This window comes from Dendropsophus ebraccatus, chromosome 6 (genome assembly GCF_027789765.1).
Source record: "Dendropsophus ebraccatus isolate aDenEbr1 chromosome 6, aDenEbr1.pat, whole genome shotgun sequence".
NCBI classification, from domain to species: Eukaryota; Metazoa; Chordata; class Amphibia; order Anura; family Hylidae; genus Dendropsophus; species Dendropsophus ebraccatus.
Window position 1 is genome coordinate 20,801,422 of NC_091459.1, and position 27,556 is coordinate 20,828,977.

Here is a 27,556-nt window from a genome sequence, read left to right on the forward strand (position 1 = left end):
GCCTGTTGCCATCCTGCTCTCTCCTCCACACACAGCCGACTGGCCACCTCCATTACCGAACCGCCTTATATAGAGGGGGAGGTGCTGACATCACAGAGGAGCCTGCAGCTGAATGGATGGGCGCTAGGGATTATGGTTAATCACTCTCTCCCACCCAGTGACGCTCCAGACAGCATGTGTGGCCGCCATTTTGTTTTTTTGCAAATTTCCTTAACAATTTGGTGGAAATTTGCTTCGCAGAACGAAACTAATTGACAGCACGTTTCACTTTGCTCATCTCTAATTCTGGCCTTACATTGAGCCCATCCCATTTTAAGCAGACCCATTCAGATACACTGTCATCCGCACACCCACTAACTGACTTCCCTATCAACATGTGGTGCAATGCTTGAATACCAAGACACACAGCTAAATCAGCAAAGATCCAGCTCTGTAATTTTGCTGCCTAGCTACTCTAAAATATCTAAAAGTGTTGCCGTGTGACCTGCACCAACAAACATTCTCCCCCACTAACACACACACAACACACACATCCAAAAGAGCAGCAGTAAAGACCCTATTACACAGCAAGTATCGTGCAAAAACCTGCTGGTTGGTTGCTAGTGATAACTAGCAATATAGAAGTAAACAATTACACATTATTACATTTACTGATTGCTCTGAAGAATTAGCATTTTTGTGGTTGTTGTGTGGTTACTAATGGTTAGTAGCGACACAATATGGTTGTTTTTTTCCCCTGAGTGACTGAAAAATGAACGAATTGGTGAATTATCAGTAAAAGACCAACAACAATTTTTTGATCAAGATTAGCGAAAATCTAACAATTTCACGTTTGTCTGCGCTCGCTTATCCTATTACACCTAACGGTGATGGCTAGTGATTGTTTGCTTTGGTATTTTTTTTGCGCATTAATCACTTTGCATACTAGGGCCTCAAAGGGGTTGTTTATCGAAAAAAGACTTTAAATCAACTGGTGCCAGAGATTTGTAATTTATTTCTATAAAAAAATCATCTCGTATTTCAGTACTTATCAGCTGCTGTATGTCCTGCAAGAAGTGGTATTCTTTCCAGTCTGGAGGGCAGGAGAGTTTTTCTATGGAGATTTGCTACTGGGCTGGACAGTTCCTGACACAGAGAGAGGTGGCAGCAGAGAGCACTGGAAAAAATACAAAACTTCCTGCAGGACATATAGCAATAGGTAAATTACATACATACAGCAATAGGTAAATTACAAATCTCTGGCACCAGTTGATTTGAAGAAAAAAAATGGTGCACAACCCCTTTAACTCCTTGTTTTAGTTTCGTTTTTTTTACTATCATTATAGCACATCTTGACTAAGACAATTAAAGGGGAAGTCCAGTGAAAATTTTTATTAAAGTATTGTATTGTCCCCAAAAGTTATACAAATCAACAATATACACTTAATATAGGAAATGCTTATAAAGTACTTTTTTTCCCTGCACTTACTACTGCATCAAGGCTTCACTTCCTGGATAACATGGCGATGTCACTTCCTGGATAACATGGTGATGTCACTTCCTGGATAAAATGGTGATGTCACGACCCGACTCCCAGACCTGTGCGGGCTGTGGCTGCTGGAGAGGATGATGGCAGGGGGACACTGAGGGACACAGGGCACTGGAGGGACACTGAGCAGCCCTCTGCCATCATCCTCTCCAGCAGCCACAGCCCGCACAGCTCTGGGAGTCGGGTCGTGACATCACCATGTTATCCAGGAAGTGACATCACCATTTTATCCAGAAAGTGACATCACCATGTTAGCCAGAAAGTGACATCACCATGTTATCCAGGAAGTGACATCACCATGTTATCCAGGAAGTGACATCTCCATGTTATCCAGGAAGTGACATCACCATGTTATCCAGGAAGTGATATCACCATGTTATCCAGGAAGTGAAGCCTTGATGCAGTAGTAAGTGCAGGGAAAAAAGCACTTTATAAGCATTTCCCGTATTAAGTCTATATTGGTGATTTGTATAACTTTTGGGGGGCAATACAATACTTTAATATAAATTTTTGCAGGACTTCTCCTTTAAAGTCCCTCAGAATGATCATTGCACTGCACTCTTACAATCCATAAAAATATTTCAGTATTTTTCTTATGAAAAGAGAATACAATGTATGTTTGTATTCGTGCTCTAATCAATCTAGTAAATATATGTCTGCCGGACAGCTTGTGGTCTGTAGCTTACATGTTAGTCTTTGTTCACCAGAGACCTGTGAAATTGAATGTATTTTCTTTTAAATCAATGGCTGTTTGAAATGTTTTTCTTAATGAGGCCACCAGACAGAAGGTAAATGGACAATATCACAGTGTATTTTGCCTATTTGAGACCAATTAAATGTAAAATGGAAGTTAGAACATTGCACTTCTGTTTAACGAAGTAGGATGATGCGAAATGTTATTTTACATGACAATAGATTTCTTTTAAACTTCCTACAGAAGGAGTGGGTGGTTGCCGACATTTAATTTCTCAATTTACCTATATCTATTTTACTTACAGTTTCCAAAGTCAAGTTCCTTATTACGGTTGGCTTATAATATTTCCTTTCTAATTTGCCAAACATGTATTAAAGGAAAAGTCTGGGAAAGGGGGGCAAAAATCATTACAGCCAGTGTGGGGAGGAAATAAAAAAGACACTAAGCTTATCTGTATGACCATGCTCCCATACCCCGCTGGGTGTCATCTTTTCTGGGGTTCCAGGTATGTCACCACCTGGCTGAAACATCCTTGATGGGGGTAATTTAGCCCGCTCAGCCAATCAGTGACTGCAACTGTGTCCCGCCCCAGTCCCCGCCCCAGTCACTGACTGGCTGAGCAGGGCATCCGTCATCTGGGTTTTGACATAACAGGAGGGGAGCTAAGAAAACAGCCAGCTGGGGTGCAGGAGTGTGACGCGGCACTGAGCTGGTGCCAGGACAGGTGAATATGACTTCTTTTTTTAGGGCCTGAAAGGGTTGTTCTACAAAAATACATTTCTAAGTAATAATGGAGCACATAAAATATAATTTAAGTATTTTTGTATAATTGTCATTCTATACCTTTTATAACACCTCATAATGTTCTTTTAAATGATACTATCACCCCCCCCCCCCCCAGTTCTCAGCACCGTCCACAAGCTTAGATGCTGAACATTTCATATATACCTGTATAACACTTGTCTTTGTCTTCTTTCTGCTGTGAAATTGCTTCATTTCATCAGTGAACAGTGTCACCTAGGCGGGGCCTCACGGCAGTTTGGCTCTGTCTTTCTCTCTTGGGAGAGGAGGCCCATCTGCCGTGAAGCCCCGCCTAGATGACACTGTCAACCTATGGAACGAAGCAATTTTAGAGCAGAAAGAAGACACGGACAAGTGTTATACAGGTATATATCAAATGTACAGCATCTAAGCTTGTCGATAATACAGAGAGCCACACATAAAGTAAGAGGGGTGACAGTATCACTTTAAGACTATGTTAAAATAACAGGATTTTATTGGGAAAAGGCAATCGTTTATTGATGTTCATTATTTGCGGCCGTCATTATCAATAGACAGAATCCTTTTCCAGCTAATTGATGTCTCGTTCCCGTAGTGGGAGCATAGCCTTATTCCCCTGTCCAGTAGCTCAGTCCTACCACCCAAATTGTCTTGTACATGAGTTTATTGGTCAGAGAAAAGGCCATGCTGGATTAACATAGTGGTTATTCCCTGAAAAGAAGAGAGATCCCTTCCAGTGTGATGGTTCTTATAAACATTTTGTTTCTACCAGGGAATTCTGGGTTCAGGATTTGCCTTAAAAGTTCAGGAACAGCACAGACAGAAGCACTTTGAAAAACGAAGAAATCCTGCGGCTAGCTTAATTCAGGTGAGAGAAAAGAAATACTATAAAATGTATATATATATATATATATATATATATATATATATATATACATATATACTGTTGATACTGTATATTTTTATGATGTCTCTGCACACTGTAGAGATTTATCTTGGTATAAAGAAATGCACAAAAAACACAACATCCCAACCTCATAGAAAGGCGTCGTTAAGATCTGGATATTGCTTTGTGTTGCACAATGTGTACTATAGGGTAAAAAAAAGTAATATTTTCCAATAAAGAGCTATTCCAAGAAAATTATACATTTCCCCTATCCACAAGATAGGAGACAAGTAGTAGGTTGTGGTGGGTCTGACCTCTGTACCCCCTGCCTATCACCATATCGTGCCCCGCTGGCTCTGTTATAAATAGAGCCGCGGGTACGGCGCGTGACCCATGGTTCTATTCATTCCTATGGAGCCGACGGAAAAAGCCGAGTACAGTACTTTTCTGGCGTACTCGGCTCTTTCCACTGCTCCATAGAAGAGAATAGAGCCACGGGTCACATGCCTACGCTCTATTCATAACTGAGTCAACAAAGATTGGCGGGGGGTACAGAGGTTGGACCCCCGCAATCTCCTACTTTTCCACAATCCACTGGGCTGGCACCGCCCGTTTACATGAATCGATAATCAACCAAATCGAGCCGATTCGGTCGATTATCGCTCCGTGCCATCGGCCGATTGTTTCTTTGGGTTCAGACCTAAAATTATGGGCCACCAACCGCACATTGCTATGTGCGATAGCTGCTGAAAAATGTAGAAATAGTTAATACATTACATGTCCATGTTACCGGTGCGCTCTGCATGCGTCCCGTAGCCGGGGCTGAAGCTTCAGAGTAGCTTGTCTGAGCTTACAGGCCACACAGCCAATCACTGGTGGCCAGTGATTGGATGAGCCGCCTGTCAGCTCAGACAGGCTACGCTGAAGCTTCAGCCCCGGCTACGGGACACATGCAGAGTGCACGAGAATGCCGGAAACATGGAAAGGTAATGTATTAACTGTTTGGGCAAGGTCTGCACGGACATCGCTAACGATGTATGTGCAGCCCTTGCTAAACGATTGTGGGTCGTGTAATAGGCTCAGTAAAGGAGTGCCGATCTGGCTACCATCAGCCCGTGTAATAGTACACTAATCCTGCACATGAGTAAGGCTTGCATGTATAGAAGCAAATGCATGTATGTCATTTTGTGCCAATAGGGATCCAGACAAAAGTTTTGCACTTGACCCTAGTAGCTTCCATTTATTCCTCTAACCATATTAACATGGAGTTTCTAGATGCAGAGCAAATGTTCTATAGATTCGAATAAAAAAAGATCTACTTTATACAGTATATCATTTTTTTAAAAAAAAATTCAAATTTTTTGAGTTCGGAACAAGATGTTTTTAACGATTAATTGCATAGAGCTATTATGGGTTTCCCATATTGTCACTATTTCTTATTATCAGAAAAATCAGTAAACCTGTATTATATACAATATACAATATTATATTATTATATACATGCAGAACCCCAATCTCTAAAATTAATTTTCATCTTCCAAGGTTTTATAAAAAAAACTGATTGATAAAATATGTAGAGGATGATGTGGGTGTATTATATTTTCTTTTTTATGAAAAAAAAAATATCTTAATTAACAGGAAGGCTCGTGTGTGCAAAATTGTGCAAATTTACTATAGATTCACACTGCGTTCTTGCAATCCTTTGTTTTCATCTGGTGAAAAAACGGAGGGAAAAATGGATGCATTCTTGTGCATATGTTTTGATCTGTTTTACATTGGCTTCCATAATATAAAAAATATAAACATCAAAACGCATCTTTTTTTTAGCGTACACAAAAACGTAGTCAACCACATTTTTTTGTACGTTAAAAAAAATGGATCAAAACGGATGCACACATCCGTTTTTTCTAGCAAAAATGTATACGCAAAAACGTAGTGTGAACCCAGCCTAAGCACAGGGAACTGATATTCCTGAAAATAAAAACATTATATAGATGTTTTTTTACCCCATTTAGGTTTATGGAACATATTTTTACTTGCAGAATTTTCTTCAACAAATATCTGCAATTTATAAATATTCATTTTTTTCTTTCATTTCTTTTGGATGCAATTTTAGGGTAGCTTTAGACAGAGAGATTTATCTGACAGATTTTTGAAGCCAAAGCCAGGAATGGATTTGAAAACAGGAGAAATCTCAGTCTTTCCTTTATTACCTGTTTTCTGTTTATAGTCTGTTCCTGTCTTTGGCTTCCAAATTCTGAAAGATAGATCTTTCTGTGTAAAGGCACCCTTAGCTTATAAAAGTGCTTTAAAAAATCAGGTAAATAGTCAGGTAAATGAGTGTGACCTTAAAGGGGTAATCCAGCGCTACAAAAACATGGCCACTTTTCCTCCTACTGTTGTCTCCAGTTTTAGTGGGGTTTTGAAACTCAGTTCCATTGAAGTAAATGGAGCTTAATTGCAAATTGCACCTGAACTGGAGACAACAGTAGGGGGAAAAGTGGCCATGTTTTTGTAGCGCTGGATAACCCCTTTAAGCTCCATTTACTTCAATGGAACGGAGTTTCAATACCCCGCCCAAACTGGAGACAACAGTAGGGGGAAAGTGGCCATGTTTTTGTAGCGCTGGATAACCCCTTTAAGCTCCATTTACTTCAATGGAACGGAGTTTCAATACCCTGCCCAAACTAGAGACAACAGTAGGGGGAAAGTGGCCATGTTTTTGTAGCGCTGGATAACCCCTTTAACAAAAAGTATCACAGGGATCCAAACCACTATCGGGCATTATTGTCTTAGTAGGGGTTCTAAAAATGGATGCCTATACTAAGCTTTAGTTTTTTTTAAGTAGTTATGCAATATAATGCAGGCACAAGATAAACATTTTAAGGGATATTTAAGTGCTATAATTTGTAAGTGAGTCAGGGTGATTTAAAATTAATAAGAAACCATACTCACCTGTCCTAATCCCCCACAGCCGCCCTTCTGACAGCTCCTGCTCCTTGCTTCTATCTATATGTTGACCCTGCAGGAGATGTGTACTCAGCCAGTCACTGGCTTTAGTGATGACACGTCAGGTAGAGCAGAGAGCAGTCAGGACTAGTAGGCATTGAAATGGCTGTAATGGGAAATCAGGGCAGAATGCTGTCTTTTTTTTTTTTTTTAAAGCGCTGCAGGGTTTAATAAATAAATTCCAGCATTGGAATTCCTGTACAAAAGAGATACAGATAAGAAAAAGTGTAAATATAAGTTTAGGAGACATGTATTAGGCAATAGCATTAAAGGAGAAGTCTCTTGTTTGTTTGTTTTTTTAAATCTGGCAGGGGCAGGGCAGAATTTGATTACAAATACAAACTTACCTGTGCCGGCAGTGAGCAGCGGGACCAGCCTCAGGACCCCCGCCGGCAGGCATTTGTGATGACGTCACGACTCAGGGGAAAAAGCCTGTCTTGGCTAATGGACTGGCCGCTCAGCCAATCAGTGACTGAAGCGGCATGCTGCCCCACTCACTGACTGGCTGAGCGGCCAGTCCTTCAGCCGGGTCGTGACATGTCAGCCGTGGAGATCCCAGAGCCCCGCGGGGGTCCCGAGGCTTGTCCCACCACTCACCGCGGGCATGGGGAGAGGTGAGTACGTACCTGTAATCCAATTCCCCCTGCCAGATTTATATAATGGCCTGACTTCTCCTTTAAAGGGAACCAGTCAGTACAATTGAGCTGATATGGTACCCAGCTGCTTTGTATAGCTCTAGTGGAAAATGCTTAGTATAGCAGTGGAAAATTCGTTTTATTCCCCCATGCGTAGATTGGAGAGGGGCGGCAACTAGTTATCTGGGCGGAGAGCCGCCCTCGACTAGTCACAGCTCTCTGCCTATCAGCAAGCTCTGCAGGGATGATTGACAGGCAGAGAGGCCATTAACCGGTCTCTTTGCTTGTCAATCAGTGCGCTGATGGAAAGCTGCCCAGCAGAGCTATGCTGTACAGCCAGAAACCATATCACCACAATTGTGCTGATTGGTTCCCTTTAATTCATAGTATATTTTTAATAGGTGTATTTCCAACTGAGAATGATACACATTGATATCCCAGGAACCGAAAATAGCGTCCCAATTAAAATCTTACCTGCAGCAATTATGTTTATAAAAAGATTCCAGACTCGACTGCAGTATGATTGGAAATGATATAAACACTATCCTACCTTCTTATTCTATTCTCTCATATCATTGTTTTACCTGTTTTTCCTTACTAACATATTTTCCGCCTGAATGCAAACCTTTCCAAAGTTTCCAAATTCTTCATTAACAGAAACTGACTTTCATCGCATAGTTTTTACAAAGTTCTAAAGCATGAAATTAGCACTGAATTGTTCAGTTTAGAATGAGTTACCATACTCTTCATGGTTTTCAGATGATTTCACACAGTAAATCCTCAGTTCTTTATCATTAAAGCAGCTGTTGTTGGATTCTTCAGACATACAGAGCTCACCAGCAGCTTCATATGATCAATCATAATTAAATTATATATATATATATATATATATATATATATATATATATATATATATATCCCAACAGTCAGTAGATTTATAACCAGGTGAAAAAATATTGCTTTTACAGTTCTAGAGAAGAGCGAACCGGGTTCGTATTCGAGTCGATCCGAACGATCGGCATTTGATTAGCGGGGGCTGCTGAACTTGGATAAAGCTCTGAGGTTGTCTGGAAAACATGGATACAGCCAATGACTATATCCATGATTTCCACATAGCCTTAGGGCTTTATCCAAGTTCAGCAGCCACCGCTAATCAAATGCCCAAAGCTCGGGTTTGGATCGACTCGAGCATGCTCCAGGTTCGCTCATCTCTATAAAGTTCGTAATTTAAAAAAAAATTGCAGTTCCCAGAGTCATTGCTAGGCTTTTCAACTCTTGGTGAAAATATTTGGTTTGCCTCCTATGCCCTTTATCTAGGTACCATGGCAGAACAACTTTTTGACACTTTCCCTGGCACTTCACATCAGGAACACATGCCTTAGGCTGGGTTCACACTACGTTTTTGCAATCCGTTCTATTTTTTTCATCCATCTTTTTGAAAAAAAAAAACGGATGCATATGTTTGCATCCGTTTTGCCATTAAACTCCCTTATTAAAAACAAACGGATCAAAACGGATCCGTTTTTTTAACGTACACAAGATGTAGTCAACCTCATTTTTGTGTCCGTTACAAAAAAAAAAACGGATTCGTTTTGGTCGGTTTTTTTTTCTAATGGAATTCAATGGAGAAACGTATCAAAATGAATGCACACACATGCATCCGTTTTTTCCATCCGTTTTTTGCAAAAAACGGATGAAAAAAAAGGATGAAAAAAAGTAGTGTGAATCTAGCCTTAGCAGCCACCCCTTCTAATGAACCTGAGTAGTTCCTTGATAAATTAAAACATGCCACCAGACCGCAACTTTGTATGGATTTTCACATTTTATAGTCTTGCTTTTTAGACTTGTCAGTTGACTGCTACTTGTTAAAGGGACTATCCCATGAAAAATATGTGTATTTCAATACTATGTAAAAATAAAAATAATTATATATATATATATATATATATATATAATGTGTTTCTGTTATGAGATATATTTAAGGAGAAGTCCAGTGTCGGACATCTTTTTCGAAGGAGCCAGGGAGGAGGTGGCTGAACATAGCAACATGCACTTACCTCCCTGGCTCCAGTGCTGGGGTCCACTGTCCCCTGCTCTGGTTACCTGTCTCTTGGACGCACACTAGTCTGAGCGGGAACCCGGGTCTTTATGTGTCAGCCCGGTCAGCCAGTCAGTGGCTGTAGCGGGATCCTGCCTTGCCCGTTGACTGGCTGAGTGGGGCTGAAACGTCACGACCGAGAACCGGAGTTGGGGAGGTAGGTGCATGTTGTTATGTTCAGCCACCTCCTTCCTGGCTCTTTAAAAAAAAATGTCAGACACCGGACTTTCCCCTTTAAATTTATTTCAGTGGTAGGGTCCACTGCTGTTTCTCCATCTACCTTCTAGTGGACCCACAGGTTTCATTGCTGGCCTTCTTGCCAGGCACATGTACCTTTGTACTTTTTTACAATATACACTTTTTTAGGAACTCCCATAAGTCTGTATATGGAAAGAGAAAATAGTACTATAGAGAAAGTCATAGAAATAGAGAGAGAATACAAGAAGTATATAAAGCATACATAAATAAATAAGAAGAATAAAGCAGTCTGGACTACAGAGAAGAAAATCCCATAGCTCTATGGAATAGTGAGACTGCAGCTGTGTTGAGGAACTACTTTCTAGACAGGTCAGTGGAGGGAGACAGGAGGCTGAATGGAGTGCAGTGATAAGGACCAAACTGCGAGCCTTTTTGGGGAAATACAGCTGCTTTATGGGCATGCCCACAGACAGAGAAGAGATAAGAGAGGGAGAAATAAAAAAAAAAATAGCTAAAAAGTAGGAAAATTACATTTTCACATGGATAGTGTTAAAACAATGGTACTGGAATGTATAAGTGCAGGGCTATACTTTTTTCTATTTTGTGGGATAATCCCTTTTAAAACAAATATTGAAAATTGATTATGCATCTGCAGTCTCACATTTTATTTCAGCATTCACCCATAGCTTATAGTAGCCGTCCCAATAATACTAATTTAGAAAATAACTAATACTTTAACAATAATGTAATGTAGGTCCTACATCTAAATACATTGCTAAGGCACTTACCCCACCCCCCATACACATACCCTGCCGGGCCCCCACCTTCTCGCCAACAAAGGAACACATGTTTTCTAGAGATACTGGCATTAGAATAAATACTGTTACTACATTTTGCATATATTCCATTGCATGTCTTATTTTTGACATATGAAATTCTAATAGTTTAGAAAACCAGGATAGGTAAACATAAGCTCATATGGAAGTTTATTTTTATGTATTTTAACAGAAAAAACAAAAAGAAGTGATAAAGATCGATAGCAAAAAAACATTACTTTTACAGTTAAAAATGTTTACTTATATTATTGCTGCATAACCTTCATTTTAGTTCATTCTTGATGGTTCAGATGCTGATGTGTTGTAATCTGAAAAATACATTTCTTGTATGATACATTAATAACAAATGTAGAAAATAAACATTCACTTAATATAGAGAAAAAACAACTCTAGAAAGAACTTGAGTTGACAATGTGTAAAGAGTTCATATTTCTATGCTGAATTAAAGGGGTATTCTCAGCTGACAAACTTCCCCCTTTTAATGTTTCTGGCCTGTTTTCACTTCCTGTTTCAAGTGGAGGAAGGGCACTCCATAGTCATTGGCTGTTCTAGAGAACAGCACTGTGCTCCCCTGCTCTGCACTTGGCTGTTCTGTGTTGAGCTCTGCTATGCCAGGCCAGTGTGGAGATGAATTACTGCAGATAAGGTGTCCAGCAGGGGAGCCTTCATCCGAGATCCCCACCACCCGAGATCACTTCAGAGCAGAGGAGTGAGGGAGTGAGTCATCAGCCCGGCCACCACTGATAACACAGAGAGGTGGTCGGGAACCTAGACAACCAGCTGTAAACATGACAGACAGCTCAGAGTGCCTAGCAGGGAGACAGAGCTAAAAGGTAAATTGAACCAATTGCAAAGTTTCTTCACTTTTAATGACCTGCTTTAGGTATAGTTGTTATGATGAAAATACCCCTTTAACTCCCTTTTAAAACAGTAATATAATAATATAGATTTTGTTTATTGTCAAGTAAAAACCTTCAGTAACTATATTTTAGCCACAGGGTCTACCCGCTCCTCCATACAGTAAATGCAGCCATTTTATGAGCTTAAAAATAAAAAAAAAATGATTGTTCAAAGCCCACAGAAGCATAGATTAAAAAAGCTACTAAAAGATTATGTAAAATGCTGAAAATGTGTGGCTGATAATGATAAAGGGAAACTGACAGCATGTATATGTGTATATACGGTATATGTGCTGTCAGTTCTCAGATCACTAGCTGTGTATACTTACCATTAGTGCTCTGGCATGTGGCTCTCCCGTCCTCAGCCACTGCTGTATCTTTAGGCTGCCATTTCCTACACAATGATTGACAGTCAGAGGAGGCGGGGTCTGAATGTAGAACTGGCGGACGAGGACGGGAGAGCATCCGGATCACAAGCAGCGCTGATGGTAGGTATACACTGCTGCTTGTGATCTGCAATCTGTGCTGTCAGTTTTCAGGGCTTTACGAAGGATACAAGGATTGTTTGTGCAGCCCGGCAGTGTAAAGGGTCAGCAAAGGAGTGTCGATCTCACTGATTGGGAAATCTTTTAGTGTAAAAAGAGCTTAAGAGTGCAAAAGAAGGAGGATATATAGATTTGTTTTACAAGTTCCAGGATAACTTGTGTTTTTTACTGAAAATTTCTGCTCATTCTGAGCTAAGTAGTCAACTAAGCAGTCCAACCCAGTGATTGACAGCTTTTGGTGTATCTGTGCATATAGAAAGAGCTGTCAATCACTGAGTAGGATCGCCCATCTAGCCCAGTACATGAATAAATGACAGGCTATCCTGGAACTTTTCCCACAAAACTATATGGCAGTGGTTCAAAACATACGGCATTCGTGTCTATTGGCTTTGTAGATGTTTCTTGCCACAAAAAAAAAAATTTTTGTGTGTGTTTTTTATGTGAATAGACCGACACCAATGCGGAGACGTCAGTAATTTATTTGAACTGCCACCCGATTCCCGCACACGACACCAGTCTATTCCCAAGCACCGGCCCGGCATGAAGCACTGGGGCAAGCCCGCCAGGCCCCCAGTGTGTAGACCTTTCCTCTCCTCTGTGACGTGGCTCCATAAGAATCAATGGAACCGCGTCACAGACAGGAGTGTTTGTCACACTAGGAGCTCCCAGTGCTTCATGCTGGGCCGGTGCTTGAGAATAGACTGGCGCCATGCGTGGGAACGGGACAGTGGTTCAAAAAAAAAGGACCAACGCCGCTGTCTTAATCACTTTAAAATCAATGCTACTTAAGACATATGGAAAACAGTAGAAAAAAACATGGCCATAGTAAAATGTCATGACCATGCAATCACATCATCAATAAATACTGTATATGTATATGTGCATCTATACATCACAACAGCCTGAAGAGAATAGTCCTATGACCAATTAGACGCAACATTACTAGAATGACCTAACTTTTATAAAGCTGCGGGGTTCGTACCATTGGTGCACTTATCCTATTGAAAGTTAAAGTGTCACTGTTGGGTTTTTTTTGTTGTTTTTTTAAGAAACTTTGTAATTGGGTTTATTAGGCAAATATGCCACTAGCTGCATTCAAAAAGACTTTCCCCAGCCCCCCTCCCCCCTCGTCTCTCTTATTCACTGCTTATTATCAGGAAATCTCGACTCTTTTACATCAGTCGAGCCCTGTCTGTTCTATGGAGAGGGGGTGAGGGAAATTAGTCTCCAGCAGAGAACAAAGGATTACATAGCAGGACCTGTGTAAAAGCCCGTATTCAGAGGTCAGAGAAGTCAGTGCTGACTTCAGAGGAGATAGCCCAGTAATGTAGCTGTAAATTAACTCTTTCTTGTCCTGTTTTATCTCCCTTCACCCCTCCCCTCTCCATAAGAGAACCATTAAGACAGGGGGAGAGTTTCAAACTGCTTTTTCATGATAAAAATGCATTTTTCCGCTAATAAACTCAATTACAAAGTTTCTTAAACTCGCCTGTACTAAAACACTTAAACAACAGTGACACTTTTTTCAAGCAAAAAATTTTACAAAATATCCATTCCATTATATTTATTAGATGTACAGATGTCCAATTGACTTCCATACCTCCTTGTAGATCTACTATATTTGTGGATTTATATTTACTTTTGGTGAAGATTGGAAAATGTTCATTATGTTTTTTATATAGCGTTTTTTATATAGTGTACTACGGAATAAAGTAACATAGTACATAGATTTCCCAGGAATAGGAATCTCCTTAGTAATTCTCCTCCAGCAGATACTTCACAAAAAGGAAATTTACATAACCAAGCAGGCAATGCATTGGTGTAAGAGAAGTATTAACGTTCCTTACCAGACTTGGTTCTTCCACTATTTCATGTTTTGTTGGTTCCCTTGTGCTTCTTATTTTTTCATCATACCAGGCTACGTGGCGGTTTTATTCTACTGATTCCAGTCGAACATACCTGACAGCCACCTGGCGATATTATGAAAGTATTCTTCCACCTCTCAGGCATGTATCAATGCTATGAATGATGAATAAAGCCATGACTTGTACCGGTTTACTAATCTGCTTTTCAATTTTGTTTTATCCCCCGCTCCCTTCTGCCTTGTTTTCCCTTTTTTTTTATTATATATCCTGCACGTAGTGTGTATGGCGTAGTTATGCGGCTGATGAGAAATCGGTTTCCATTGCTACCTGGAAGCCTCATTTGAAGGCCTTGCATACCTGCAGCCCTACAAAGTAGGTACAAATATGGCAGCTGGTGTTGTTCGTGATGTCTGTTTAACCTATAGAACACTAGTATTTATGTCGGTTTGTCTCTTGACTTTTTTTCTTCATGACAGTGCCAAATTATAATGTATATACAAATGTATCCAGACAATGGGGGGGATTTTATCAAACATGGTGTAAAGTGAAACAGGCCCAGTTGCCCCTAGCAACCAATCAGATTCCACCTTTCATTTTCCAAAGAGTCTGTGAGGAATGAAAGGTGGAATCTGATTGGTTGCTAGGAGCAACTGAGCCAGTTTCACTTTACACCATGTTTGATAAATCTCACCCATAAATATCTCCAGGCTCCAAATTCAAAGTCCACTTTAAGAGATATTATTCAAAGAATATACAGTATACTGTATTGTATTATTGTAGAGCAGAATATATTGTTAGGAGGAAGCAGAAGAAACTGTGAAAATGTCAGTGATGTTCTAATTATGTTGTTTACTAGTGTTAGAGGTGAGCTCTGGTCTAGGTTCAGGATTAAAGGGGTTGTCCGAAGCAGAATATATAATATATATATATATATATATATATATATATATATATATATATATATATATATAATCTTCTTAATATATGCCTTAAAGTGCTACTCCAGTGAAAACAAATTCTTTGAAATCAACTGTTGTCAGAAAGTCCCAGAGCTTTATTTACTTCTGTTTTTTAAAAAAAAACTCAAGTCTTCCAGTACTTATCAGCTGCTGTATGTCCTGCAGAAAGTGGTGCTTTACTTCCAGTCTGACACAGTGTTCTCTACTGCCACCTCTATTTGTGTGAGTAACTGTCCAGAGCAGTGGCAAATCACTACAGAAAACCACTCCGTCTCTCTCCAGACTGGAAAGAATACACCACTTCCTGTAGGATATACCGCAGCTGATAAGTAGTGGAAGACTTGAGATTTTTTTTAATAGTAAATAACAAGTAAATTACAAGTAAATTACAAAGTAAATTACAAATCTCCAGCACTTTCTGGCACCAGTTGATTTGAAAGAAAATATTTTTTGACTTGCAGTATTGGGGACACTATTAACCCCTAGACGACCCTGGGTGTACCCGTACATCCTAAGGTCAGTAGGGGACTTCAGAGGGGGGGCTCTGAACCACCGCGATCCCGGGTGCTGCTTGTAGCCCGGGACCGCGGCTATAAGCTGGCATGGTCCAATCGCCGTGCCTAATAATTAGCTTTTTAAATGCAGCTGTCAAAGTTGACAGCTGCATTTAAAAAGCAGCTTTTCACTTGCCTGGTGGTCTAGTGGGGGGGATCGCGGAGGAGCGATCCCCGTGTCTGAGGCTGGCACTCTAGGGACAATCTATGGGCTACAGAGCTATGGAGAGCTTACACTCTATGGGCTGCAGCAAAGCCAGATTTCCCTAGAAGAATCTATTTTTTTATGACTATTGTTTATAATATAATGCCAAATATTGTGCACATTATTAGAACAATATTGCCCATTTCAGCATATCAGTTATATTCTATGGAGTATCAGTCATTAGATATGTATTATCAGTTTATCATTCTCACTATCACATTTCTAAATTAGTAAGCACTGACCTTTATGTAATAGCAGTTTGTTAATCAAACTGATTAGAATAAGTACAGTATTTGGCAGAATTTGCATAGATGCTGCATGTTAGACTCTCCACAGGACCTAATATGGTGACCTATGTTAAGGCGACTCTGTACCCACAATTTGCCCCCCCACCCCCAACCGCCTGTACTGTTGGATATCTTCTAATCCAAGATCTGTCCTGGGGTCCATTCGGCAGGTGATGCAGTCATTGTCCTAAAAAACAACTTTTAAACTTGCAGCCCTATGTCAAATTGGTTGTTTTTTAGGGCAATAACTGCATCACCTGCCGAACAGACCCCAGGACAGATGTTGGATTAAAAGCAGCTATCTGATGGTACAGACGGTTTGGGGCAGGTTGTGGGTACCGAGTCACTTTAAGGCAGAACATGGCCATGCAGACATATTCAGTAAATATTGATTGTAAAACATACCTGGAAACCATGGTGGAAATGTATACCTGCTCCAGAGCAGGTGTAGTTTCTGTGCCCACCATGCGCCTTTTAGGAAATCTGTCAGACTGCGTGAGGGTGGGGCTTTACTTAAGACTGGTCTTAATAATTCTTCCCTCAGGCGTATTCATCTATTCACCACACAATACCACCAGGGAAATGAGTCTGTTCACAATCCTAGTAAATTCTTTAATACAAAAGAAAGACTAAATGGATTAGGTCTATTCTAGCCTGTATTCAGAACTAATAGTTTCACAATGACAGCCATATCACATGGAGTTACTCCACAATCTGAAGGCACACATTGCCTTGATCTGGTTGCGTCCTACCCTGCTGTAAATTGTAAATTGATCTCCCCCCACCCAACTATGATCCCCTTCCCGTGCCAGCCTACCTACATCACATTATTTAGAACAATCTCGGAAAAAAAAAACATAAAAGTAGTGGTCAAACAAATAAAAACATTTATATCTTTTGTATTTATACCAGTAAAATCTCAGTGGCCAGATATGTGCTATTATGCCAAATGCGTGTTCTGAAGCAGTTTAAGTGACAGTTCTCCATACGTAGTTGGTTGAAACTCCCAACACAGAATTGGATACAAAAAAAGAAAAAACAATCCTTTATTCTCTTCCTTCTTTTTAAATCCACACCTGTATTTGGCTCAAATACTGCATCAAAAATTGTTACATAAACCACCAAAGAAGTGCGTGTGGGATTTCAGCCTTCAGGCTCAGTTTACGTCCGTAGCGCCCGCAATTGAATAGACCCATTCATAGGTGAATGGTGATCCGTGTCGCAACCATGGTCAATAATAGGGCTCAGTAGCATCAGGGCCGTATTTACCACTAGGCACCCGTGGTCCGGTGCCTAGGGCAGCACCTTGCAGGGGGGCAGCACCAGGGAGCAGGGGGAAGGAAAACACCTATTTTATTTATTTTTATTTTTTTAGTCTCTAACCTCCCATTTAGACTTGCCAGTAAATCTGGTGTCTTTTCAGGGGGGGGGGGATAGGTTTATGGTTGCATTGGTCAGGTCTGGTATGGCTGTGTTAAATGTAATACCCGAAGCTATTACCTACCAATCCAGTGGTGAGAATTTCATCAGACAATATGCAAATGAAATTCATTTATGTTTAAAGCCGTTAAAAATGTAGAGAGATGCATGTGGCCGAAACCACTATCCCCCACGCTCCCCAAGATGGGGAGTCTTCAGGTTTAGTGCCTAGGGCAGCAGCACCTGTTAATACTGCCCTGAGTGGCATAGCTATCATGGAGGCAGACCATGCAACTGCTATGGGGCCTGGGCCCCCCTGGCAGAGCATGGCCTGTCTCCATGATACAGCACTCAGAGCAGCTCTCATGCAGCAATCACCCCAGCCCCCTCCCCGACGGCGATCACAGAACCCCCAAGATGGAGCTCAGAGCATCCTGAGAGAGCTGCTCTGTTAGAGCCACTCCTAGTACCGATGGGAAAGCGTGGTCTGTGAGCGTCGTCTGGGGGGGGTCTCTCACATACACTACCCCCTAGGATACTTGGATTTATGGGACCCACACTGTTGTTTATTTATTGTTTTTTCTTAGAATCCTAGTTGTGCCCCTGCTAGTTTGCCCCTGCTACGCTTGCCAGTATTTCAGATCACAGCCCCATCATGGACCCGTAACAAATGCAGGCATCTGATGTATGATGTATCACTTACATTTTTCTGTGCAGCTGATTACGAGATATTCTCTAGAATATGAAGGACTCACATTATTTCTCTCCATTATGTCCTTGATATTCATGAGCACCAGCTCCCTCTCTCTGATTGGCACTTGTCTTATCTATACTGTGTATAGGCAGACAGCTTAAAATCAGCAGCTGTGGGGGGGGTGTAGCACAAAGCCCATTCTCCTGCATATTAGCAGAACGGCTAAACAGAATGACGTAAGTAATACACTGTTCTGCTCAGCCTTTCTGTCACTAGTTTATGTTGCCCTCATTTAAAGTAGCATAAACCTAGTCACAGATTCTCATTTAGACTTAATTCACCCAAATCTTATCACAAATCTGTTTGGTACTTAGGCTTTCAATGGGGCCCTAAAGTACAGTTTGTTAATTTAAAGCAGCACTAAAAACTCTTCAAACACTTGGGAAATATTCAAAGTACTGTATAACCTCATATAGAATTCAAGGACATTAATTTGGAGCCTAGGGATATTAATTGTTTGGAAAGTACTTGTAAGGTATTGTGAAGAGTGATTGCTGGACAAACACAAATATATAGTACAGTTATACAAACTTCTTAAAAGAAGACTATAACTACAATACAAGCAGTAACATATAAACCATATACATTTATTTTCCAAATTGTTCCATTAAAGACAACTATTAATCGACTCTAACCTACTTCATCACTGCAGATACTTTTATTCTTATTAAAAGTCTACAGCTTTCTGTAAAGTATGTGTCAGCAATGCATTTGCCTCACTGAGTGCTTTGCCAGTCTGCTGTGCTGTGTACTGCGCATGCTGCATGAGGACTGTGGGGAAAATCTCGGTCATGTGTTTGCTTCAGAGCCTTGCTGCTGCTGTTTCAGCTTCAGCACATTGTATGTTTTGTGTCCCATAAACAACAATAATTACATTTTTCTTTTGTCTTGCACATTGTTTATATAACAGAATATTAATACAGTTTGCTTAATTACATTGTTTTCCATTCTTTTTTTTATTAACTAATACCTGAAGGAAAGAACAAGGAGAGACATCTGGAAGGTTTGTATAAAAATGATTTATTTTCCATAAACAAACATAAATATAAATATATATATATATATATATATATATATATATATACTCATACTCAAATATACATGAAAATGACAAATGTCTCAGATGTAACTTTATCTCAATCCAATTTTCAAAAGTTTGGATCCCAGATCTAAAAAACAGCCTATAGAAGGGATACGTTGTAAACTTTTTAAGATGAATGAATGGGACAGGCAGAATTTCAAGTGGAGTTTGCCCTGCGAACAGAGCTTGAAATTCCATAGTGTGAATATACCCTACGAGTTCGATTTCAAATGTGACTTAAAGTGACTCTGTACCCACAATCTGCCCCTCCCCCCGAACCGCTTGTGCCGTCGGATAGCTGCTTTTAATCCAAGATCTGTCCTGGGGTCCGTTCGTCAGGTGATGCAATTATTGTCGTAAAAAATAACTTTTAAACTTGCAGCCCTGTGTCAAATTGCCATGGACTAGAGTACCCATGCCCTAGGATTGCACCACCCCTACGTCCCTCCTCCGCACCCTCTTCACCATTTTTCCTATTCCTCTGCAGTGAAAACTACACAGGTGCCTTAACGATCCGGCTCATGTGCAGTGTTCACACAGGTGATGAATAGGAGAAAACGTTCCAGGGGCATTACTAATAATGAGGAGGGTGGGGAGGAGGGACAGAGGGGCATTGCAATCCTAGGGCATGGGTACTCTAGGCCACGCCAATTTGACACAGGGCTGCAAGTTTAAAAGTTGTTTTTAGCACAATAACTGCATCACCTGCTGAACGGACCCCAGGACAGATCTTGAAATAAAAGCAGCTATCCGAAGGTACAAGTGGTTTGGGGGGGTCAGATTATGGGGACAGAGTGGCTTTACGTTGCCTTGCAGCCCCAGCCTTTCACTTATTGTTAAAAGGTAACCTGTTAGAGATGATCGCAACTTGAGCATGTTCGGGGCTGTCCTAATCCGAACATGTGTCATTTGATTAGCGGTGGCTGAAAAAGTTTGCCCTCCTGGAAAACATGGATAGACCCTAAGGCCTATGGCTGTGTCCATCTTTTGCAGGCAGCCTTAGGGCTGTATCCAAGTTCTGCAGCCACCACCAATCAAACACCGGGCATTTGGGTTTGGACGGACTCCGGCATGCTCGAGTTGTGCTCATCTCTAGAACCTGATTTGATCGGCTCAGACCACGACCGATCAGGAAATCAAGCAGGGAGAGGTATGGGTTCACTTCTCTCTCTGTGTCACATGACCTGGATGTTTTACTGATCGATCAGGGTCTGAACACTCAGCTGAATGCTTCTCTCCCTATCTCACTGTGAGACAGGCTCCATACACTAACTCTGTCTCCTGCAGCAACACGGGAAGGGCAATAAGCTGGGGAAGCTCGGCCGGCTACTTCTAGTAACTGGTAGGGAACTGAACAACCAAACCCCGACAAATCAAAACTTTACATGTCTCTATGATACATGAGATTTTTTATTTTTTGGCCTTGATTTACTAAGATTGACAGGTTTTCAAGATACTAACACCTCAGGGTTTTAGTTTCTTAAACCGATAAATTTATTGATAATGCCTTTAGTAAATATGTTTTTTTTTTACATGACAAAACTAAAACCCGACCACCATCCCGTCACACTAGAAGTAGCTGATATCTTAAATGTAAAACCTGTCAATAAAATGACGATTTGTTTAGTATATATGTTGGTTATGGGGGGGGGGATGTTATAGAGGGAAGATCCACACAGCTTGTGTAGATGCTGACATTTTTCCCCAAAAGTAACATCAATAATATCTGATTTCAAGAAATATTGTTTATAAACTAAACATATAGATACACCCAGCGCAGATAATTAGTGGGTCAGTCAGAATAAGGAAGATTATATAGGTGACAAATACCTGTATAGAAATCCAGCTGGAAAGGTGAATATGTCACTTGCCCAAATGCCGAAGTTCAGCCAAAGTCCACACCCAGCTTTTATGCAGTGTAGAGAAGTTAATCAATGGGAAGAAATCTTCTGAACTCGGCAGATGCTCCGGCCGATAGCACTGCACATAAGTTCACACAGTCCAGTTTTCTGTGGCAAAAAAGTGGGATCCTGAGTGACGTCACTCTCCTTAGGTGTGGATCCTAGTGTAAGCCAGAAGTTATCAGGCCCGGATTGGTAATCTGGCAAAGCGGGCAAATGCCTGCTGGGCTGCCAAGATTACCAATCCGGGGGCCGCCTGTCCTGGCCCCCATATGCGCCGGCCCTCAGCAGTGGCTGCAAGAATAGCATGGCCCTTTAACTGTGAGCGTTCAAGATGAACACTCACAGTCTGCAGCGGCCGCGCTCTGACTGACAGAGCCAGGAAGCCATTGGCCCCCGGCCCTGCCAGTCACTCTTGTGGCATGTGCCCCCCCGGGCCGGTCTTTGCAGCTGGAAGAAGTTGTCAGGGCCGGCCCGGGGTCGCAGACGCACCGCCCGCAGGCACATCTGCAGGCACCTCTGCCAGGCCCCCAGCGGTGACGTCACTTCCCTGACACGCCGCTGAGTTATGGGAGGAAAACAAGAAGAGGCGCCGCCGTGCTGCAGCAGGAGGAAGCAGCTGTGAACCGAAGATCCGGGACTGAGAGGAAGAAGCTGCCGGGAGCGAGGTGAGGTGAGAATGTTCTTTTTTTTTGGCTGTCAGGGGCTCTACAGGGGGGCTATCCTATATGGGGGGATACAGGGGGATGGCTGTCTGGGGCTTTACAGAGGGGCTATTGGGCTATTCTATATGGGGGGGTACAGGGGGGATCGCTGTCAGGGGCTCTACAGGGGGGCTATTCTATACTGAGGGGATGCGGGAGGCTATTCTATACTGAGGGGATGCAGGGGGGCTATTCTATACTGAGGGGATGCAGGGGGGCTATTCTATACTGAGGGGATGCAGGGAGGCTATTCTATATGGGGGGATGCAGGGGGGCTATTCTATACTGAGGGGATGCAGGGGGGCTATTCTATACTGAGGGGATGCAGGGGGGCTATTCTATACTGAGGGGATGCAGGGGGGCTATTCTATACTGAGGGGATGCAGGGGGCTATTCTATACTGAGGGGATGCGGGGGGGCTATTCTATACTGAGGGGATGCAGGGGGGCTATTCTATACTGAGGGGATGCGGGGGGGGGCTATTCTATACTGAGGGGATGCGGGGGGGGCTATTCTATACTGAGGGGATTCGGGGGGCTATTCTATACTGAGGGGATGCAGGGGGGGCTATTCTTCATTGAGGGATGCAGGGGGGGGCTATTCTATACTGAGGGGATGCAGGGGGGCTATTCTATACTGAGGGGATGCAGGGGGGGCTATTCTATACTGGGGGGATGCAGGGGGGGCTATTCTATACTGGGGGGATGCAGGGGGGGCTATTCTATACGGGGGGGATGCAGGGGGGGCTATTCTATACTGGGGGGATGCAGGGGGGGCTATTCTATACTGGGGGGATGCAGGGGGGGCTATTCTTTATTGAGGGATGCGGAGGGGGGCTATTCTATACTGAGGGGATGCAGGGGGGCTATTCTATACTGAGGGGATGCAGGGGGGCTATTCTATACTGAGGGGATGCAGGGGGGCTATTCTATACTGAGGGGATGCAGGGGGCTATTCTATACTGAGGGGATGGGGGGGGGCTATTCTATACTGAGGGGATGCAGGGGGGCTATTCTATACTGAGGGGATGCGGGGGGGGCTATTCTATACTGAGGGGCTTTTCTATACGGGGGGGATGCAGGGGGGCTATTCTTAATTGAGGGATGCGGGGGGGGGCTATTCTATACTGGGGGATGCAGGGGGCTATTCTATACGGGGGGATGCAGGGGGGCTATTCTTTATTGAGGGATGCGGGGGGGGGGCTATTCTATACTGGGGGATGCAGGGGGGGCTATTCTTTATTGAGGGATGTGGGGGGGAGCTATTCTATACTGGGGGATGCAGGGGGGGGCTATTCTTTATTGAGGGATGCAGGGGGGCTATTCTATACTGAGGGGATGCAGGGGTGACTATTCTATATGGGGGGATGCAGGGGGGGCTATTCTATATAGAGGGATGTGCAGCGGGGGGGGGGCATTCTATATGGGGGGATGTATAGATGAGGATATTGCTGGAGAAAGAAGCCTAAAATGTCTGTCTGGCAGATCCCGTGGAGAGGATTCATAGCCAGAGAAGCCTTCAAGAGGCGCCGCCGTGCTGCAGCAGGAGGAAGCAGCTGTGAACCGAAGATCCGGGACTGAGAGGAAGAAGCTGCCGGGAGCGAGGTGAGGTGAGAATGTTCTTTTTTTTTGGCTGTCAGGGGCTCTACAGGGGGGCTATCCTATATGGGGGGATACAGGGGGATGGCTGTCTGGGGCTTTACAGAGGGGCTATTGGGCTATTCTATATGGGGGGGTACAGGGGGGATGGCTGTCAGGGGCTCTACAGGGGGGCTATTCTATACTGAGGGGATGCGGGAGGCTATTCTATACTGAGGGGATGCAGGGGAGGGCTATTCTATACTGAGGGGATGCAGGGGGGCTATTCTATACTGAGGGGATGCAGGGAGGCTATTCTATATGGGGGGATGCAGGGGGGCTATTCTATACTGAGGGGATGCAGGGGGGCTATTCTATACTGAGGGGATGCAGGGGGGCTATTCTATACTGAGGGGATGCAGGGGGGCTATTCTATACTGAGGGGATGCAGGGGGCTATTCTATACTGAGGGGATGCGGGGGGGCTATTCTATACTGAGGGGATGCAGGGGGGCTATTCTATACTGAGGGGATGCGGGGGGGGCTATTCTATACTGAGGGGATGCGGGGGGGGCTATTCTATACTGAGGGGATTCGGGGGGCTATTCTATACTGAGGGGATGCAGGGGGGGCTATTCTTCATTGAGGGATGCGGGGGGGGGCTATTCTATACTGAGGGGATGCAGGGGGGCTATTCTATACTGAGGGGATGCAGGGGGGGCTATTCTATACTGGGGGGATGCAGGGGGGGCTATTCTATACTGGGGGGATGCAGGGGGGGCTATTCTATACTGGGGGGATGCAGGGGGGGCTATTCTATACTGGGGGGATGCAGGGGGGGCTATTCTATACTGGGGGGATGCAGGGGGGGCTATTCTTTATTGAGGGATGCGGAGGGGGGCTATTCTATACTGAGGGGATGCAGGGGGCTATTCTATACTGAGGGGATGCGGGGGGGCTATTCTATACTGAGGGGATGCAGGGGGGGCTATTCTATACTGAGGGGATGCAGGGGGGCTATTCTATACTGAGGGGATGCAGGGGGGCTATTCTATACGGGGGGGATGCAGGGGGGCTATTCTATACTGGGGGGATGCAGGGGGGCTATTCTTTATTGAGGTATGCGGGGGGGCTATTCTATACTGCGGGATGTAGGGGGGGCTATTCTTTATTGAGGGATGCGGGGTGGGGGCTATTCTATACTGGGGGATGCAGGGGGGCTATTCTTTATTGAGGGATGCGGGGGGGGCTTTTCTATACGGGGGGGATGCAGGGGGGCTATTCTTAATTGAGGGATGCGGGGGGGGCTATTCTATACTGGGGGATGCAGGGGGCTATTCTATACGGGGGGATGCAGGGGGGCTATTCTTTATTGAGGGATGCGGGGGGGGGGCTCTTCTATACTGGGGGATGCAGGGGGGGCTATTCTTTATTGAGGGATGGGGGGGGGAGCTATTCTATACTGGGGGATGCAGGGGGGGGCTATTCTTTATTGAGGGATGCAGGGGGGCTATTCTATACTGAGGGGATGCAGGGGTGACTATTCTATATGGGGGGATGCAGGGGGGGCTATTCTATATAGAGGGATGTGCAGCGGGGGGGGGGGGCATTCTATATGGGGGGATGTATAGATGAGGATATTGCTGGAGAAAGAAGCCTAAAATGTCTGTCTGGCAGATCCCGTGGAGAGGATTCATAGCCAGAGAAGCCTTCATGATTGCCGGAGCCAGATGGAGAAGAGAAGGAAAAGTGAACGTCTCTTCATGCAGAGAAGACGCCTACTGTGAGTGGCAGGATGTGACTAGCATTATTTTTAGGTGCTGATGGTGGGTTCACATGTTTAAGGGAGTAGTGGGGGACACGGCTAAATGAAGCAGAATTTGCTACAGGGCGTATTTTACACGGCTATCCATGATATGGTATGTGGGCTGCGGGGGTTTGATTGCCAGGGCTGGTTTTAAGTCCCAGTCCGGCCCTGGAAGTTATCCTATGCATTTCAGTGTACACGGACACCTTCATCAGGGATAGGGTATCTGTATAATTGGGGGAATATAGGGTGTCCCCCACACACCTAGCAGCATTTCTATATTTTTGTATACAGCGCTAGTGAGCATATCAACACACGGTGTATACTAACACAGTGAGTTGACTGCATTACCAATATTAAGAAATATTGTTTCTTGAAAAGTATAATATTGCAAGTTATGGGCATTGGATTTCTGGTGATATGGGGTTTTTGCCCTGCGGTGGCGGAAGGTAGTAGGACACATTTCCAGGATGGTTGGAAGCTCTGGTATGTCTATTCTCCATCCCTGTGACATCAGATGACATAACCTAGCACTGGAGGTGCTGACTGTAACTAGGACTAATTTTTGGGACTAGGGCATATATTTCAAGCCTACTCCAAAAACCCTTCAGACTCAAGCTAGGGCTTATTTTTGGACAAACACAGTATCTGATGTATTGATAAGTCTAAGCTAGTGGATAGTCCTGAGTGAGCTGTGTCCATTCCCCATGACTGGATACCCGTTATTCGCATATGACTCTCTCTGCTCAAAGTTTTTATTTTGCAATATCACAAAGAGCAAAGAAGAGCAGCATCATTTATGAGAGAACATCAAGCTGCCAATATTAATTATGGATTTTCTATTTTGACCAATATTTTGGTATACTATATAGGTTCTTCGTACGAGCAATGAAATGTAAAAATACTTGTGGAATAGTAAGAATTCACATGATAAAATGGATATTTTTTTGGTTTTATAAACCGTTAGGCTATGTTAACACTACGTAGGCAAGGTAATAATCATGGCCGTTGTTGCCAATTTGCAAAAACGGCCGTGATTACTACATAGCTTACGTAGTGCTGCCTTCTATGGAATCCCGGCCGGAGTGTACACACATTGGGGGACATTTATTAAGTCCGACGTTTTTTACGCCGGACTTAAAAATGTCTCCGCATCTCCGGCGCTACGGGGATTTATGTAGAGGCGGACTCCCTCTACATAAATCCCGTGCGCTCCGGTGCGCACGGCCGAAAACCTACGTCAGCTGAGGACTGGAGCAGGTTTTCGGCGTATCTTTTGGCGGAACGGATGGTGAATCGCGTGGACTCTGAGTCCGCGCCCTCCGTTCCGCCCCCTTCACACCCCCTCCCCGCCCCCGGCGTACCCGGCGGAAAGTGCCGATTTGTGAATATTTTATTCGCAAATCGGCCATTTGCGAATAAAATAATGCGCAAATCGCCACTTTCCGCCAAAAAAACCCTGTACGCCCATTGATACATGTCCTCATAGTATACACTCCGGCAGGGATCCCTAGCGGCATGACATGTCAGTTTTATGAGGCTGCTATTCATTGAATAGCGGCCGCAGAAAACCTGTCAGTGCACACAATGGGGCGTGCGGCTCCGGCCACACGCTTCATTGTGGGCAGCGGGGAATTCAGATGCGCTTGCACACTGATGCAGTACCGGCCAGGATGATCTTCACTGGCTGGGTAACAGATGGACAGTGTTTTACTATGTGGGAACATGGCCTTACTTTAGTTTTGGAATAGAAGCTCCAGTGTATACCACACTATGTGCACAGTCTGTCAAAATTATTTGTTGAAAATGTGTTGACCTATAATAATTTCCTTCTGTAGTTTTATATTATATATTGTTATATCTGGGGTACACCACTCATAACCCTACTTCTTAACACATATAATAAAAATGGTGGTGATTTACGTCTTCCATGTGGCGATCTGTTTACCTTCCTTCTTTGTGTTAGCACATTTTTCAGTATTGGCTTATGCTTTATTGTTTCTTTGTTCTCAGAAATCGATTTTTGTGATCTTTCCAACATTTGCATTGATGTCTGTTGGTTGTTTCCTCTTGTTTTTAGGATTTGTCAATTTCAGTGTGAGCTTTATCGCTAAACATGTTAATCTCTTCTTCACCTGCACAATAGGTTGATGCATTTATGTTGCCCATTCACAACAGTTAAAGGCTATGGGGGAGATTTATCAAACCGGTGAAAAGTAGAATTGTCTTAGTTGCCCCTACCAACCAATCAGATTCCACCTTTCATTCCTCACAGATTCTTTGAAAAATGAAAGGTGGAATCTGATTGGTTGTTAGGGGCAACTAAGACAATTCTA

The 27,556-nt window shown here is 43.3% G+C and overlaps 1 protein-coding gene across 6 annotated transcripts in view; it reads left to right on the forward strand.

Annotated features, from left to right (window-relative positions):
* Positions 1–27,556, forward strand: part of KCNQ5 (potassium voltage-gated channel subfamily Q member 5) — a 436,454-nt gene that overhangs the window by 350,715 nt on the left and 58,183 nt on the right. For 5 of the 6 annotated variants that reach the window (XM_069974630.1, XM_069974632.1, XM_069974631.1 and 2 more), the window contains exons 7-9: positions 3,775–3,870; positions 14,251–14,345; positions 19,128–19,154. In XM_069974630.1, the coding sequence (XP_069830731.1) occupies positions 3,775–3,870; positions 14,251–14,345; positions 19,128–19,154 (218 nt within the window). The remainder of the gene's footprint in view (positions 1–3,774; positions 3,871–14,250; positions 14,346–19,127; positions 19,155–27,556) is intronic. The other variant, XM_069974634.1, reaches the window with a different exon arrangement.